General features: G+C 32.6%; 3 protein-coding genes across 4 annotated transcripts; all 3 read left to right on the forward strand.

Annotated features, from left to right (window-relative positions):
- Positions 1-697: 697 nt before the first annotated feature.
- LOC111017317 (interferon-activable protein) lies at positions 698-2,862 on the forward strand. Its single transcript, XM_022293036.2, has 6 exons — positions 698-951; positions 1,066-1,118; positions 1,327-1,382; positions 1,497-1,976; positions 2,194-2,371; positions 2,469-2,862. Exons 1-6 carry the CDS (start codon positions 807-809, stop codon positions 2,604-2,606), a joined length of 1,050 nt encoding a protein of 349 aa, XP_022148728.1. The 5' UTR covers positions 698-806; the 3' UTR covers positions 2,607-2,862.
- Positions 2,863-3,996: 1,134 nt separating this feature from the next.
- Positions 3,997-8,467, forward strand: LOC111017302 (ATP synthase subunit O, mitochondrial). 2 transcript variants are annotated; one of them, XM_022293024.2, is made up of 6 exons: positions 3,997-4,199; positions 6,529-6,579; positions 6,764-7,007; positions 7,128-7,240; positions 7,955-8,041; positions 8,123-8,467. In XM_022293024.2, the coding sequence occupies exons 1-6, from the start codon at positions 4,080-4,082 to the stop codon at positions 8,249-8,251; spliced, it is 744 nt and encodes a 247-aa protein (XP_022148716.1). In that variant the 5' UTR covers positions 3,997-4,079; the 3' UTR covers positions 8,252-8,467. The 2 variants fall into 2 exon arrangements, with proteins under 2 accessions (XP_022148716.1, XP_022148709.1); XM_022293017.2 differs by having other exon boundaries at positions 3,999-4,199; positions 6,526-6,579.
- A 3,353-nt stretch (positions 8,468-11,820) lies between these two features.
- Positions 11,821-14,004, forward strand: LOC111019786 (transcription factor MYB83). Its single transcript, XM_022296244.2, has 2 exons — positions 11,821-12,117; positions 12,955-14,004. The coding sequence occupies exons 1-2, from the start codon at positions 11,858-11,860 to the stop codon at positions 13,625-13,627; spliced, it is 933 nt and encodes a 310-aa protein (XP_022151936.1). The 5' UTR covers positions 11,821-11,857; the 3' UTR covers positions 13,628-14,004.
- Positions 14,005-18,251: the final 4,247 nt, after the last annotated feature.

Raw genomic sequence — 18,251 nt, forward strand, 5'->3', positions numbered from 1 at the left:
TTGGTATTGAGCCGAAGTCAATTGAATTGTAAGAGATTGCATATTTTTAAAAAGATTGGACTATGCCTTTTATAAGAGAGGAACATTGAGAATCGTTGTCGTACCTGTCATTTCACATATTTTCTGCTGACAATAAGAAACTTTTTCAATAACATAATTGTATTTTCACAAATGTTAGCAGATTTCGAGCTAATAGCATCTTCTCCCTAGTCATACTCGAGCGGAGCTCTACTAGCTTTGTCACAGATCTTCCTTCCTCGTTTTGGATGTTCAAGCTAAGGTTCGGATACATGTGTCCAAGCGAGATGATCGCGTGTTATTCACCTATAACATATTCCAATGTAACTATTCAATTTCAAGTTGTTTTTACAACTTTTGGGGGGTTACAGTGAATTTCAAAATTTCTAGTTTTTTTCTTCTCTTTCTCTTTTTGGGTATGCATTTCAATTTTTTTTTTAAAAAAATTATATGTGCATTCCAAATTAGTTACATAAAACATTAGATATTTACATTTTTAAAAACCAACTAATTTTCAAGGGAATGGATAAGGGCAGATCTATGGGCCGAACCCAACGGGCCCCAAAATCAATAAGGCCCAACAACTCTGACAATTCACATTATAATTAAATAATAAAATGTAAAAAAAAAAAAAAAAAGAAAAAAACTCCAACGGTCGGAATCGGCAAGCTGCCCACAAAAACGTTCACAAAAATGCAGAGAACTCTCCAGCACTCTTAACGGTAACATCTTCTTCTTCTTCCTCATCTTCTTCTTCGGCTCCTCCAATCTCCACCTTCTCGATCCCAATGGAACCAGCTAAAATCGACTGGAAAAATGTTCAGTGGAGATTCGTAGAGGACGAATTGTACGAGCACATCAATGCCCCCAAATGGGTTGATTTCACCGCGATCCACGACCCCGTGGATGATGACGCCTGGTTTTGTCGATCCGGTGAGCTTCTTTTTCGCTTCATCCATCTCTGTTCTTGAATTCTGAACTCTTTTCTCCGAGTTCTTTTGGTTCAGAGTTGGTAATCGGTTTTTGGTTTATTTTTTGTCTCTGTAGATTGTAAGCATCCAAAGACAGCGGAAGAATTGCTTCGTGTCACTCCTTCGAAGGTATCGATTTCTTCTGTTCTTTGGTTTTGTGCTGTTTAGTGGCCAAGAAAAGTTATGCGTAGAAAGAATGTCAAGATTTTGCGGATTTGGATAGAATTTCTAATTTAAGCTGAGTTGAGCTAATCAAACCAAATTAGGGCACATCATTTTTTCTTCTTAATTTCTTTTTCCTATTCTTTCTAAATTGATCGCTTGCTTTTTTTGGAAGCTTGCAAGCCCTGGTTATAGCTCTGAAACTCTTCAATCCAGTGATCGGATAGGAAGGTACTGTAATTACCCACCAGTTTCAGTTTTAGCATCCTTCATAGTTGAAATTTCTTCATTCCAAATAGATCTGAACCTTTTTTTTCCCCTTAATTTTTCTTTTGGGTAATTTAGAGATGGAAGGTTGAAGAGAAGGGGGCTTCTTCAGTCTTCAAACAATGAGAATCAGAATCCCAATTTTTCAACGCCTCAAACTCACGCAGCCAAAACTGCCTCCACCAAGACACAGATCAAATCAAGCACTGAGAAGAAGCCATTGATGGATGATGGTCAACAGAAGAACAATGGAACTCCGTCGCTGAAAAGCACACTTTCAGCAAGAAATTTATTTGCAGGGCGAGATATTCTGAATCAAATTACAGAGTTTTGCAATGAAATAAAGAGGATGGCAACCAGGGTCAGGGAGAGAGAGAATGCTAAGCAACTGGCTCCGGAGAATGGTGTAGAGGCTGAGAAGAAAAATATAGAGAAGGAGGTTCCCTCAAATAATCTGGAAAGGAAGGAGAAAGAGAGGAAGCCATTCGGGGAACTCGGTAAAGAGAAATCTGATGGTGCTATTAGTAACAGTGTAAAACATAAGCTGAAGAACAATATGTGAGTAATTTGTTAGCCATATTCCTATTTTTGGTTCAATTTATGCAGTGCCTGCTTGCCAATTTCTTCATTATGTGTCTGTGAATCATGTGCCTAAGCCATTAGAAGAAAGTATCGGTATCCCCATTTTGATTTTCAGCCTCTGATACAGAACTCAACCAAATTTAAACATTGAACTTCCAATTCCAATGATGAGTTTGTACCATGTTTGATGCAGCAAAACTGCAGCAGACAGCGAAAACATCCCAATCTCTCTGGATTTGGAGAAGGTGCGGCACAAAAGAGATGATAACGTGCTGCAAATCCGAACCAATCCGCCTTCTCCCCAGTGCTTTTCCAACGTACGTGGACCGAACAAAATCACCCCTTCGCAGGCTTCAAAATCTAGATTAAAGGTATGCAATGCAACTAATAAGTTCATAACTGCTGCTCCTTTCAAGTTAGATGAAGTTGAACTAGTCTGATTCAATATAGTATGTGTTTTTCTATTAGGAGAAGGAAATTCTTGTAGAAGTGGATAAAGAAAAATCTGCGGAGAGAGTTAAAACCATTTCTTCTGCTGTTGGTGAAAAAGAAGCAAGAGCATTGGATGTTCTTTGGTTTCTCAAGCCTTGCACTCTTTCTAACTAAAGAAAAAACTCCATGAAGGTTGAGCCAAAGAGGCATATTTTGCAGATTATTCTTTCATTCTTTGTGTTCTTCATTCTTCTTAGTGTCCTTTACAGCCATAGTGTCTGTCATCATATAAGCTCCACACTGCTGCTGGTTCCTTGTTGATAAATCAAGATTCATGTATTTAGCCACAAAACAATTTTTCTTGAATTGAGTTTCAATGAACAGAAACAGAAAGATCTATTTTTTACAATACAGCTTTGTTTTTCAGGAACGCTATGTGTTGTGAATGTGAAGAAGCATCTCTCTCTATATATTTTTAAGACAAAGTATCTCCACATATTGATGCTATATGATATTGTTTTTTGATTTTATAAACATATATAATTTAAAATACGACAAAATATATCTATTTAAACTGTGCTCGAGTGGTTAGGCATATTTATCCTCAAGTTATAAATTCACATTTTTTTCCCTTTTATGTCTACACGGAACTTGCCGACCTTAGGTCGTATAAACATGGATGTTCATGTTCATGCATTTGTAATGCAATACTTAATTATGTGTAGGGACCATAAAGAACTATTTTTTTAAAAAACACAATTTTTAAAATCTGACACTAAAGTGTTTCTTTTTTAAGTCTTAGGGCAACATCGTACTCAAAATAATAAATCAAAAGTGCATTTTTTCCAAAATAAAAGAAAATAATTTTTTTTATAAAGGTTAAATTACAAGTTTAGTTCATGGAGTTTCGGATTGTGTAATAGATTCCTAGACTTTAGACAGAAGTGTCCAATAGGTCCGAAATTTTTAATTACGTATTTAATAGGTCTTTGAAACATTAAAATTTGTATGATAGATTTTTAAACTTTTAATTTTGTGTCTAATAGGTCACTGAACTTTGAATTTGTGTCAAATAAATTTTCGTTGACACATTCGACATTGTCTAAAGTTGTGAATCTATTAAACATAAAATTCAAACTTCATGATCTTATGAGATGCAAATATGTCAAGGACAAGGACTAATTAGACAAAAAAAAAAAGTGACATTCAAGAAATTATTTGATACCTTAAATTCAAGGTTTATTAAACACAAAATTAAAAGTTGAGAAACTCATTAAAGCATCTTTTAAACTTCAGACTCTCAAAGACTATACTTTTAATTTAACCTAAAATATTTCCTTAAAAAAAAACCTAAAATAAATTTAAAGAAAAAAGCCTTTAAAAATGTTTCTACATGGTCCAAGCTTGGGAAATAAATGCTGGTACTGGGCTTGCACCACGTGGCAAGAAATTCTCTGGTTGTAGCGTCCTACGTGTCATACAAAAGCATGGTTTTTCCGGACCCACGACAAAGACACGTGCAATTCACGTGCTTGTCCTCCTTCTCAGCTCGATCATCCTCGAGTATTCAATTCGCGAAATTTTCTCCCCTTTGTAGTATTCTCCATCGTTAATCGGAGAAATTAGGGTTTTTTTCCCCTTTCTGAAATGGCTTTGGCTGGGCGCATGAGATCGATCATCCCCCATTTCAATCAGCTTCTGAAATCGGAGTCTCAGACTCAGAGAACTGCTCTCCTAAGATCCCTACTTTGCCCCACCAACTCCGTGGTAAGAGTGCACGGTTTTCTAATCTATTTCCTTTTTTTGTGTTCTTAGTTTCTCCCGGCTTCGTCTGCCTAACATCCGTTCCTAAATATGGGCTTTGATTTTCCTGGTGTCTGTTTGATTTCTGGGATTTCTGCGTCAAAGCGTCAATAATTTAGAATGAGTAGTGGGATTTCTGGTATAAATGATGCCGATGGTTTCAGTTTATTTTTTCTTGATCGCGTGTGATTTTGCGAATCCCTCATCGACGTTAAGGATATGATTTGACATTTGAATGCAAGTTTTAAAAATGATGACTATTGAATTTCCTTTTCTTTCTTTTCCTTAACAATGCGACATGAAAATTTCATTAAAAGGGAAGGCGTCGTTTTTGAAAGACCATGGAGATAAGACTTCCCCTTGCTAAGAAGACGGTTTTAAAAGAACACCTTCAATGTAAGTTAATTTAAGTGGGTGTAGTTACAAACAGCTCTGTGTAAAGTTCTCCAATTATAGGTTGTGTTCTAAACATTCGCCGAGAAATTACAGAAGTCCTTGTATATGTCATTGAAAATCCTATTATTTCTGTGGATCCAAATAGCCTACAAGAAGTCTTGCAACATTTCTTTGAAATACTCTGCCTTTACGGAGAAGCCACTGATCAAAATGGACCTTTGGAAGCAAAACACGTATTTTTTAGGGGCATACCACATTGAACCAAACTTTTGATAGAGGAAATCCTGACTTTTTCTAGCCGACTCAGTCTTGCAATGAATAAAACAGACTTTGAAAACAAGTGGTTGATTGTTTCTCCATTTTTCTGCAGTTCACACGAATTTGGGGTGAAATAGATTGAGAGGGGGGTTTTCCTTTGCGATTTGTCCTGCTTGCATATTCAGGCTTCTTCTAAATCAATGTCCAAAAGTAAATTTGCACCATTTTGGGGTCTTTCATCTCCAACTAAAAATATAATAAAGTTGTCCACCTTCGAAGTTGAGACGTTGAGGGAAAGCACTGCTGATAGCCTGATATGCACAAACACGATTCGATTTCCATCATTCTTCTCTCTAATCTATGCCTTCGAGCTCCATCTTACTCTGTCCATAACTTGATTGATGACCACATCTTCCATACTTGTAGACATGCTGAACTCATCTAATCAATTCTTTGCCAAATGAATTCCATCTCACTCTGTCCACAACTTGATTGATGATCACATCTTCCATACTTGTAAACATGCTGAATTCATCTAATCAATTCTTTGCCAGATGAGTTCCATTTCACTCTGTTGACAACTTGATTGATGACCACATCTTCCATACTTGTAAACATGCTGAACTCATCTAATCAATTCTTTGCCAAACGAGTTCCTTCTCAAGTTCAGCTTGTAGGCTTGATTGTTTTCATTCCCAAAATCTATCTCCATCTTTCTTTTGGTATTGTTAGTCTGCTCAGGATATCTAGGGGTGATTCTTTGAGCTGCTTGGGGTGTTGTGGGCTCGCAGCACAACAAGGATTGTCAAGGTTTGATGGAGGAGGTTGTATCCTCCTGAGCAAGGGAGAGTTTTTTGTGGTACATGTGTTATTTTGCTATTTTGTGGGGGCATTGATTGATTGAGCCTAATAATAGAATCTTTAGGGGTAGGGAGATCTAGGGAGCATGGTGAGGAGATTATTAGATTTAATACTTCTATGTGGGGTTGGTTGTTAAGTATTATGTATTATTAGATCTAGGTGTTATTTTGCTGGATTGGAGCCTCCTTCTTTAGTTTTAGGAGGACTTATTTTTTTAATTTTTGTTTTTTATATATTTATCTGTGAATGTGCGCATCTTGACTAAGAGAGTTAAGGTCAGCCTCCCACAATTGGCCAAATGGAAATTCCTCCGTAGTCTAGCACGAACTCTTTGTCATAGGTCCTAAATGAGTTGGTTTCTAGATTCTATCTAGAGCTAATCCCAAATAAGGTATAGGCAAGAGCTCTTGTTAGTGACCAAATGAATCTGTCAATCTGTCTCCTCATCTTCTATATTACCCCAATGTAAAAGATTTATGGAAGTTGATTGTCAAACTCCTGCTTCCACCTGTAAGAAATTCCATGTTCTTCATTGCATCTCCATCATGAATTAAATTATGTAAATTTTTTGGAGTCTTCATCTTGGATGTTTCACTTTGGTAGGTGCAAATTATAGTCTGCTTCAACCTCATGGATGTGAGGTTTCTGTTTGTTCATATGCTTATAATTGTTTTAACCTGTGATTGTATCACACCATTTATCTATCAGCTCTAAACTATCAAATCAACATCAACCTCTTATTGACTTGATGTGAATATTCGTTTTGCTACTGCAGCAGGTCTCTAGGAATTATTCAACTGCATCCACGAAAAATGAGGAAAAAGTCAAGGTAATTGAATTTGCTGGCCTCGACTAGGACTTGAAAGTTTCACCGGTTTTACTTACTAGTCCTCTTCATCTTTGGTTTACTGAAATGCAAAGCATACATGTCACTATCATATGTTTTTCTGATATATTATTGGCATGTAATTTGGGTAATCTCGTTTTGCTCTCTTCTATTTATGATATTATAGGTTCCACTGGCTTTGTTTGGGGGATCTGGAAACTATGCCTCTGCTTTGTACCTTGCAGCAGTAAAAGCTAATGTCTTGGATAAAGTTGAGACTGAGCTTCTTGACCTTGTTGCGGCTTCACAGAGAAGTGCCACTTTTTCTCAGTTCACAAGAGATCTCTCAGTGCCTGCAGATACTAGGGTTAAAGCTATTAATGATATTTCTGCTGCGGCTAAATTTTCAGAAGTAATAAAGAACTTTTTGGGTATTACTGCTACTCACTACGTTTGAATCTTGATATTCTTTCCTTTAATTGAAGAAAAGAGCTTTGTGGCTAAAAAGCAAGCTATTTGTTACACCATTTTGTAATCATGCTCCTATTCAGTTGTATTGGCTGAGAATGGAAGGCTGAGATACATAGATAGCATTGCAAAGAGGTTCCTGGAGTTGACAATGGCTCATAGAGGAGAGGTGAAGGCCATTGTGACTACGGTTATTGTAAGTTCCCACTCTTATAATGAAATTCATCTATCTACCCATGGTTATAAACTGTAATATGGCCTATCCTTACTTCGCTCTTTTTCCTCTTGCCCCCTTGCCCAATCCGGCTGCATATGGATATCGTTCACTGGACATAATATGTTGGTTTTCAGCTTGTAATATATATATTTTTTTGATATCCGTGTGTCTGGGCCAGCTTGCCCGCACCTTGATTAATCACGGGCCAACCATTTGATCCTACTACATTTGATTGACAAGGTAACTCGTAAGATATTAAATCCTAGGGAGGTGGCGACCATGGCTTGAACCCATTCAGCTTGCAATTATTTCCTTATTTTTTTCTTCTGTACTGGGAAACATACACCCAATTCTTTTGCTGGGTATCCAGTTTTATGTATCTATTGCATCATCTTGACTTGAACCAGTATTGAATGTTAATGTGCATTACTGTGTGATACGAGACTTGGTGGGTATTACTTGGGAGATGAATGTATCGTCTTACATTTTTTTTAATATCTTACAGAAATGTATAGCTCAGAAAACCCAACATGGTAGTTGAAGGCATATTTGGATGATAAAGATATACAACATCATTATTACTACAATTTTGGATTTTTTTTCCTTATCAACCCACTGAAAGTATGGAATTACTGCATGAAAATATTTCTGTTTTACATTATTTGATACTTTGCATGACTTCATTCTACACAGCCCCTCCCTCCGGAAGAGGAGAAAGAACTGAAAGAGACCTTGCAGGATATTATTGGACAAGGGAAGAAGGTGAAGCTTGAACAGAAGGTACTTAGAAATTACACTCTCTGCTATTTTGTCTGTCTAAACCCTTTTATCATCAGGCACATCTAATTTTGCATATACCAGATTGATCCAAGCATACTCGGCGGTCTAGTCGTAGAATTTGGCGAGAAAGTGTTCGACATGTCGATTAAGACCAGAGCACGACAGATGGAGAGATTCTTGCGAGAACCCGCTAACCTCGACAGCCTCTGAGAAGGGTAATTTTTATCTCTGGGGACGCCATCTTCCTGCTCTCAGCTACCATTTTCCATCCATGAAAGAGAGACTTTGGTATTTTCTTTTCTTATTTGATCTTACATGAAGGGCAATGCCCCTATATATGCAAATAAGTTGATTTGTCTTCATAACTATATCCACGTGGAACAATTATGGGAAGATTGAATTAATTTGAAGAGGTGGATTCATGAATTTACTGATTAAAGACAAGTGATAAACTCAAATTTGTATAATTTATTCTTTTACTTTATGTATCATTAAAAAAAAAAAACCAGAAAACAAACGTCCATGTTAGATCATAAAACAATAAAACTAACACAACTAGTTAATCTTTTTTTTGGGTCATTTTTTATAACAATAATAATAGTTAAATTTTGGTCATGATTTTATTTTGTTTTTTGAAATTAAATTTGTTGACCATTATTTATTTATTTTACTTTTTAAAAATGCATTTGAAATTTTAGCCAAATCTCAAAATTGAAAAGGAAAATTGGATTTTTTTTTTTAATTTGAAACTTGATTAGGATGTATTTAGAAAACACAATACAGAAAAAGTAAGTTATTAATAAATAAAAACCTTTTAAAGAGGATGAACAAAATCTTCTTGGTGAATCCACAAATAAAAAGATATTTGGTACTTTTCTTAAACCCTTTTTTATAACTTATAATTAGTGATCTGAAAACAGAAATCTAAGGATTCAATGACTCAATAAAAAATAGAGATGTATTTTTATTTTCATTATTTTCGAAGATGTGTTTACTAGCAAATTTGGAAATTGAATCTTTTATCTTAAAAATTTGTTCAAGTTTAGTATTATATTTGTAAATTGGTAGTGGTTGGTAATTAAATATTTACTTCAACCTAAAATAATATTAATCAATTTATTAACATTTTTGTTATAAATTTTGTAGAATTATTATTTTACAATATTATATAATTTATAACATATTATATTTACTGTTAAAAAATATGTATTATATTTTCAATGTTTTAATTTTAACAAAAATGAAATGAGTTTGTAAGATAATATTTATCAAAGTTCTTCTCTTTTTTAAATGTGATTCTATATTTTAAATTTTCAAATTTAAAATCGAAAATAATGGTTAATTAAAATTAAAAATTGGAAAACAGTGGAAAATATAATAAATCCATTTAATTCCGTGAATGTGAAAATAAAAGATAGAATTTGGATTGCATACCGAAGATGCTATCACATAAATCCCTCCCCTTTTATTTGTTATCATTTATTTTACTTTTTATTTTATTTCCTTTGTACCATTTTTTTTTTTTGGTACTTTGAACTTTTCACCTTATGATTGGTCTGTCATTAATTGCTTTCGAAGCCTCTGCCATTAAAAATTTTAAAAAGTAATTTCTCAAAAACAACTTCACCAATTATTAGAAAGTTTATGCACATATATGCCTCTTTTGAATATCTCATCAGTAAATTTGTAGAATATCTCGAGAGAAAAATTCAAAATCTATAAAATATGAAAGTAAAAGTTATTCTAAGAAATTGAAGATCAAGGATTTTATTTTGATTTTTTTTATCAATTTTTTTTAAAGAATTGTGATGGAATATTGACTCGTAAAAGTTAATATTATTATTATATATGTTGCAAGCATGGTTCACCCACTTGTAATTAAAAAGAAAAAGAACTAAATTTGTTCGAAAACACTTTTTTTTTTCATAAAATTTTCTAGAAACCTATTTTTAAATCAATTTCCAAACAAGCCGATGTTAAAATTACTTTTCTAAAAAAAATTACTTCTCAATGGGGAGAATCTAAACTAGTTTTCAATACAAATATTTTTCTTCATTAATTATTGGGGATAAGAAAGAATGTGTTTAATTAGTTATAAAAATAAATGGAAAAAATATATATATATATTATTTAATTTGATTGAACAATAATAATGGAGGGGTTTGATTTGCTTTAGTAGTTGGGCATAATAATTTGGTTAAAGAGTATGTTATATAATATAGGGTTGTTGGTTTGAATAATTAAAGCTTAAAGCTTAAAGCTCTCTCTAATGAAACATATTTTCAAAACCAAACAAATTAAAATGTAGAAAATATATGCAAATTCTAGCTCTACTATTTCCCACCGCCATACCGAACTAAAATTCTCTCTCTCTCTCTCTCTCTCTAGGTTTTATACTTAAAATTCACGTGTAACTTAAGAGAGAGAAAGCTAGCTAGAGAGAGAGAGAGATGATTGATTATGTGAAGTGGAAGCAAAAATGTTTTGCACAAAAGATGATGATTACCTTGTGAGTGAAGAAAAATATTGCATTCAAAAGACAACAAATTGAGTCAAAGACAAGAAGACCAACCCCTCTTTCTCTCTTTTCTCGGGTACGAGTCTAGGAAAGTATTTGAGGGACTGGAACAATGTGGCTGATGATTCTACACCATTAGAAAGGTATGAAAAAGAAAAGTTAAAAACTACATTTTAAATCTATATTGAAAAAGGTAACTTCAGCATAATTAAATTGGTTAAAAAATATATCAAAAAAGTTATAAGTTCAAATTGTCCACGCTAAAGGAATGACAAAATTTCGTATTTTAACATTATATATAGGATTACAAAATCTTAAATATTATATATATATTTTTTTAGGAAGGACAGATTAAAAGAAATGATAATTGTTGTCCTCCTCCCTTCTTCGCTTTGCCTATGATAATTAAGGGGTAGTGTCATATTTTATATTTTTTACTACGGGAGTAGAGTTTAGAGAAGGAGAGAACATACAATTCTCCCACTTAATTTGTTATAAATTCAAAAAATATGTATGAAACACTAAATATTATTTTAAAAATTTCCCCTAATTTTGGTCCTTTTATCAAATTTCTAGAGTTAAAAGATCATATATGTGTAAAGAGTTAGAACTTTGTAATGTAAAATTTGCATGAAATTATAATGTAAAATTTGCATCATTGTGAAAATGATGTGTAGCTTTACGACGTTAACTGAATAGATCTGTTCTATAAATTATATGTTTTCTTGAGTCCTCAAGAAACTCTAATTCTCTCTCTATCTCTCTTTTATCTCTCACGTTTCTCTCTATGTCTATCTTTTCATTTTGAAAAAAGTATTCAATGTAGCTGCCACTATTTGGTTACTCTCCTTATGGCTGTCCATAATTGTTGGTCGATCAAAATCCTATTCAGTACCCTTTAATAATCTTTCGATCTAGATTCTAAATACAATTTCTAACTTCACCTCATATACATCTAACGATATAGATATAAAACCGTCAGCCACATTGTTTCAACCAACTCCTCGAACAATTTCTCTCCCTCTCTCCCGATCCATAGAGGGAGAGGTCCCCCTCCAATCCGTTTTCTCCACTCCACCTAGCAACCAACCAACACAAAAAAAATATCCTCTCTCTATAGAGAGACATTTAGTCATAGAATGACATTTTAAGCAACCCCACAACCATCACAATCATCATCACCGTTACTGCAACATCAAGCCTTCTCTCAGCACTCTCACAACATTATATATAAATAACATTTCACTTTAAAACACACCAAAAAGGGCTAAAAATAAACCACAATCCTAAAGAACAAAATGAGGAAGCCGGAATCCGCCAACAGCCGCCTGAGAAAGGGCCTCTGGTCGCCGGAGGAAGACGAGAAGCTCATGACATACATGCTTACCAATGGCCAAGGCTGCTGGACCGACATCGCCCGAAATGCCGGCCTCCTCCGCTGCGGTAAGAGCTGCCGCCTCCGCTGGATTAACTACCTCCGCCCCGACCTCAAACGTGGCGCCTTCTCCCCCCAAGAGGAGCGCCTTATCGCCCATTTCCATTCTCTTCTGGGCAACCGGTATACTTTCTTTGAATTTTATGTTTCGATATCGAATATGCGTTTTTTATATTTTATGGGGACTAAAATTGGAGTTTTGAATAAAATGTAAATAAGTACATTGTTTAAAAACTAAAAATAATATACCACTTATGGATATTAGTGCTTGATACTAAAATTATTACTAGTAATTACTATCGTGGCTAAAGATACCTATTTTTTTTGTCGTAGTATTTAAAAAAAATAGAGAATTATTTGACAAATTATTTAATTTTTTTATTATTTTATTCTCTCTTCAAAATAACTATACTAGTCTTTTAATTAAAGTTATTCTTCACCCTAATTCTAATTACCTCAGTCTAATTCTTAGTGTAAGATATTGACTAGAAAAAAAAAAATATATATATATATATATATATATTCACACCCAAAATTGAATAAAACACATATTAATTATAAAATATTTTTGCATGTTAATATACCTGCATTTTTTTTTTGCATATCGTAGAAATGGGAGAAAATACTTACTTTGTATATTAATTTTAATATAACAATTGTCAAATATTAAAAAAGAAAAAAAAACCTCGAGTAGGGTCTATTGATGAGATATTGATTATGATCAAAGTCAAAATATGGGCCATACTTGTGATTAATAGGTCTCCTTGTAACATTGAGTACAAAATAATTAATACAATAATCCCTTCATCATTTGGTCTTAAATCAAGAACAAAGGAAAAAACATATCATTGAAACCAATTAATCATTTAGTTGTTATATTAGACATGAATTCTTAATTTCTTTTGATTAAACTTTACGCGAAATGTATTATTAAATCAATTCTTTTTTTATATTGATTAGGTGGTCTCAAATAGCCGCACGTCTTCCTGGACGAACGGATAATGAAATAAAGAATTTTTGGAACTCTACATTGAAAAAAAGATTGAAGAACCGCAGCAACTCTTCCCCAAACCCTAGTGAATCACATGAACCTAGGAATTGCAGCTTTGGAGAGATAATTGAAAACATCATTCCCATGCATGAACACGACAACATCATCAACGACACATGCATGGATAACTCATCTTTTCCATCGTTAGCATCCATGCCTCCAACCTTGTTTGTCGAAAACAACTATATCCCTTATGACCCATTCCCTCTATTATTGGATATGGTTGGTGGCACAACGGAGGAGGGGTATTGTGTGGATTACAAAAGAGTATTAGAACCTAAGGAAGTTCGAGACTTATGTGACTTTTCTTATCTTCCTCCGCTGGGCAATGGCGACATCGAAGAGATTAAGGTTCCATCAATAGATATAAAAGAAAATATCGAAAACAGCAACAACAACAGTGATCGATTCAATAATTGTTGCTTCAGTTATACTAATGAGATGAACTTTAAGGTGGAGGACATTTTTGGAAATAATTGCCAAAGTCAGCTGCAAGAAAATTTGAAAACAGGAGGTTGGGATTTGGAGGGTTTTATCCAAGATTTATCATGCTTCCCTATCCTTGATTTTAAAATGGATTAACTTCACATTTAAAAAAAAAACAAAATATTTTTTATACTCTGTTTTTTTAATGAAAAAATAAACTTGTAATTTCCTTCTTTTTTTTCCCCTCTTTTTAAAAATACTTTAGAAATCTAGATATTTGAAAATTAGTTTTAAAATTTTAATTTACATTTTAGCAACCATTTTTCAAAAAATAAAAATGAATAATTTGAAAATTTTTGTCCCTTTCCTCCTCTTAAACGGCGCCGTCTTGGAGATCGTTAAGGAATAATAAAGGCATTGTCTTTCTTCTCCAATGAGAAATGTGAATAGTGAAGATTTACTTTGTACTATAATTTTTCATTGTAAACTTAGAAAACATCTTATGGAAAAAATTCAAAAGAGATCAATTATTAGTAGAGGCTCACTTCTCAAATTATATATCCATATATTACTAGAGGCAAATAATTATTAAATAAATGAGATAAAATAAACTATGTCATCATTATTTAGTCGAAAATTAGATGTATGGTTGGTGTAGTTTCCTCCTTTCTTTTGCCTTTAATTTTAAAAAACCAATGAATTAGTTACTTTCTTTTTAAAAATCATGAGTTTATAAGTAATTACTTCAACATGATTAATAACTTTAATCTCGAGTCTTTACCAAGGTCACAACTATTTTAAAAATGAGATTAAAAGAAAATGGTAAATTTAAAGGCGTGACAAATTTAAGGTTTGGTAAATATACAAACTCCACAACCACAGTGGTTGCAAAAAGTGGACAAGTACTAGTGGTCCAACTACTCTTACCAACTTAGACGATATGTGAGAAATATTATATCATGATACTTAATTAAGACTTAGATTTAGACTGTTGTTGTAAATTTTACCTAATAGCTAAATTATGTTTTATTCACTCGTTCATTTTAACAAAAAGACTACATAAACTTTAAAAAAAACCTCTCTAGTTAATTTTAGTGGAAGTCAAGTCATACACAACATAAGCTCGATCAACCAATTGAATAAATAGCTCAAAACTTAAAAATTTCAACAGTAATTAAGCTCTACCTTCATATTTCTTTTAAGCCCCGTAAATTTTTGTATTAGGCCTACATTTTATAATTCATCGAACTAGTAAATAATACTTTTTTTTGTCTTAAAACGATTCTTCAAAGGAAACTTATTAGGAGGTAAAAATTGCATCACGTCCTCGAAATTAAGATAAGGATTGCAATATATTATTTCGATTACAATACTTGGCCATGGCATTAGAAAATGAAAAGATTTGAAAATAATCAATTAATTGATAAGAGCAAAAGAAAATGGAGTGGAAGGGCTTTTGATTTTATTTTATTTGAAGGCCAATATATGGAACCAAAAGCATTTGTGGCTTCCACACGAAAGTGGAATCCACTTGTCATCTTTTTTAATTTTAGAATTATTATTATTCTAACTTTTCGTGTGGAAATCTCGTGTCCTCCACATGAAACACCACTACCCTTAGTTTTATTCCAATTTTTAAAACATGACTCACATTATTTTGTAATTTTTCTTTTAATTTGCTCCCCTAAATTTATAGATTCAAAAGGTTAATTGTTGAGGTTGATTTTTGAGCGAGCTCACATAGATGTCACACGACTCTTTACAAAAGCCTTTTTTTTTTAGCTCTGGATTACACACACAAAAATCTTGCACGATAATACTCTGCTGAATGCACTCTAATATTTAAATTAGAATTCAAATTGGGAGTAGATAGGTATGGAGCAAATAAAATAGAAGAGGGGTGATCTCAAGAGTGAAAGTCTAGTTTATTTGGAGCGTGTATCGAATTGTCATGAGGAGTTGTTTGCCAGGAAAGTTCGACTTACTTAGAGAGAAAGAGAGGGCTCTCTTCCTTATGTACAGAGAGAGAGCAAGGTGAGCTTGAGTGTAAGAGACATAGATTGAGAGGCGGCGTATCGTGCCTAGGTTCAGTGGGGACCATAAATAGTCTTTTTTCTCATCTGTGCCGCGAGTGGACGGGCGTAGCAGCTCCTTGAGTGATTCTCTAAGGCCTATCGTAATTTCACTCTGCTCGCTTGTTTTCCTATGAAAAAAATGGTTGAGATCAAGATTGGGAGGTGAGAAAATTTCTAGTGCATTCTTAAACTATAGAGTAAACCTTAATTTGATACCTCAAACTTTTGAAATGTTGCAATTAAAACTTTTAATTGTAAAATGCACGAACCACGACCATGAACTATAAATATATTACAATCAAACCCTCGAACTATAAGATCGTTATAATCAAACACAAATATTTTACAACAATTTTTTATTTTCTAGAATCAAAAGGTCGACTCATCATTAATCCTGCGTTATAATTTTCAATTTTATAGAATTGAAAAAAAGACTAATTAGGTCAAATTCTATAAATTTTATCGTTTAAGAATTTGATTTGAAACCATTCTTATAGTTTTCGGTGGTTTTTGCAAGTCCCAATATTTAACGGTTCAATTGTAATGATTTCGTAAGTTTAATAGGACTATTAATGAAATTGAAAACTTACTATATTGATTCTAACAAATAAATAATAATAATAATGAAAAAATGAATAATTTACAATATAATCATCATCCATTGAAAACTAAATCAAGTGAAAACTAAATGGTTTTTGACATCTTTGTGATGATGCCAACCCAAATTACACATATTTTTTTTTTTTTATTCTTTTTCAAAAGTGGAGGTGGAGATGGATCAAAATGATAGAAAATGACAGAGGAAACTTCCTAAAGTACTTTTGTTTGAATGATATTGTTCTCTCTAGACTTTGAACTTAAATTAACTTTAATGCATTTTTTTTCCATAAAATAGATACAAATTGAAATTAGAAAAAGAAGATTTTTTTCATGCATATAGAATATGAAAGATATACTTTTTCCCCACCCCAATTTCTTGAAATCTAACATGTGGGAGTGGGAATACAAAATCCTTCTTGATGCAATTACCATTACCAATTAATTATCATTAATCGTACATGTCAAACAATTAACGAGTTAATATAATACTCAAATCATTCGATCATATTTATAGGATTTTGAATATATATTTTTTAAAAGTACTGTATCACAAAGAGGATTCAAACTTAAACACTTTAACCATTTGCTATATGCTCGAGTTAGTTGAGACTTTGTATGTAAAAATAAAATACATAATTTTTTTTATTTGAAAAGACATACTTAACCAATATTTATTTAGTACATCTCAACATTAAGACACATTAATTATTTTTACTATAAATTTTATTTTTGTTACTAGGGAGAAAATCTGTCAAAGAGACTAGCTTTTATTGATACTTTAGAGTTGGTTAGGTCAGATTTTCATTCATATTATTTACTATCTCACATGACTTGTCATATCTATTCTTCTAGGTTCAAATACTATTTTGGGTCCAATTTTTTCGGCTTTGAGTTTATTGCAGTGTTTATAATACTTTCAAAACGCCCGTTGTAGTCTCTATATTTTCAATAAACTTCCATTTGAGTCCATGTAAAAGTGGTCATTTTGGTCCTTCGTTTTCATTTATATCTCATTTCTTTCGGTCATAATTTTATCATGATACTTAATTCACTAAATTTCTTAAAATGTAACCATAAATTTCTACTAAAGAAATTTCAATGTTCGTTGGGTTGGTTTGAATTATTTGAGTCACTTATTCAAAGGTATTGTATACTAGAAAAAAGTAAATAATAATATCTTAAACACTTATTTATATATTTCTAACATTGAATCAACATCTCAATTAAGTCCACGTTTATTTATATGGTGAAAAACTACACTCCAAAACTTAAAAAGAAAAAATAGTTTTAAAAGTCACTATAGAATAAATAATCAACAACAAATTATTGAATGAAATAAATTTAAACAAATATAACAACTCTATATACTTTTTGTCAAAGCGAGCGCAGTTCAGCGATAATGAACATATACCTCTAACCACGAGATTGTGAGTTAAAATCCCTTCTAAAAGAAACAATTTTATAATCCAACTCAAATCGTAGAAAATGGATCGAGATTTTTTTAACGTGGCTAATTTGGAAATTGGAGTGCAATTACACTCAAACGTACGGAGCCTGTACCTAACAACTCCCTGTCCGTAAACACCCACTTATGTAATTTAAGTTTAAAATAAAATTGTTCCACTCCACTTGGACTTTTGAATATAATTGGTTAATCCACATTCCACACCAACATATTAATTAGTACTACATTCATTTTAATTTTTTAATCTACCTACATTATTATACTTTAGTTGGTCACCACGTTACTTGCCTCTTAAAAAATTTACTATTCTTCTTATTTCTTCTTCCTTGTTCTTTTTTATAGTAAAAGAAATAAAATATATTCGATAATCCTTTTTAGTTTTAATTTTCTCTTATACATGCAATTGGAAATAATCTAACTAATTTCTTGTCAGAAGTATGCAAATTAAATTATTTACAAAAATAAAAACATAATCAGTGTACAAAAACTTAATTTTTTTTAGGTTAAAAAAAATAATTAGATTCTATGTGCCAGACAATTATAGCTAACGAAAAATGCACACCATTATTGGCATGCTAATTCTGGTGAAAAGGCGCACACAAAAGCTTCCATCTTTTTTCCTTTTTTTAATTTCATTTCT

This window comes from Momordica charantia (assembly GCF_013281855.1).
Source record: "Momordica charantia cultivar OHB3-1 chromosome 9 unlocalized genomic scaffold, Mcharantia_2.0 BLBB01000009.1, whole genome shotgun sequence".
Lineage (NCBI taxonomy): Eukaryota > Viridiplantae > Streptophyta > Magnoliopsida > Cucurbitales > Cucurbitaceae > Momordica > Momordica charantia.

Bases quoted from the DNA above. Each gene is read 5' to 3' on its own strand.
- LOC111017302 (XM_022293017.2), top strand. From the start codon at position 4,080: ATGGCTTTGGCTGGGCGCATGAGATCGATCATCCCCCATTTCAATCAG. The intron at 6,580-6,763 runs GTAATTGAATTT...ATGATATTATAG, and splicing joins AAAATGAGGAAAAAGTCAAG to GTTCCACTGGCTTTGTTTGG. The intron at 7,241-7,954 runs GTAAGTTCCCAC...CATTCTACACAG, and splicing joins CCATTGTGACTACGGTTATT to CCCCTCCCTCCGGAAGAGGA.
- LOC111019786 (XM_022296244.2), top strand. From the start codon at position 11,858: ATGAGGAAGCCGGAATCCGCCAACAGCCGCCTGAGAAAGGGCCTCTGG. The intron at 12,118-12,954 runs GTATACTTTCTT...TATATTGATTAG, and splicing joins CATTCTCTTCTGGGCAACCG to GTGGTCTCAAATAGCCGCAC.
- LOC111017317 (XM_022293036.2), top strand. From the start codon at position 807: ATGGAACCAGCTAAAATCGACTGGAAAAATGTTCAGTGGAGATTCGTA. The intron at 1,119-1,326 runs GTATCGATTTCT...TTTTTTTGGAAG, and splicing joins TTCGTGTCACTCCTTCGAAG to CTTGCAAGCCCTGGTTATAG. The intron at 1,977-2,193 runs GTGAGTAATTTG...TGTTTGATGCAG, and splicing joins CATAAGCTGAAGAACAATAT to CAAAACTGCAGCAGACAGCG.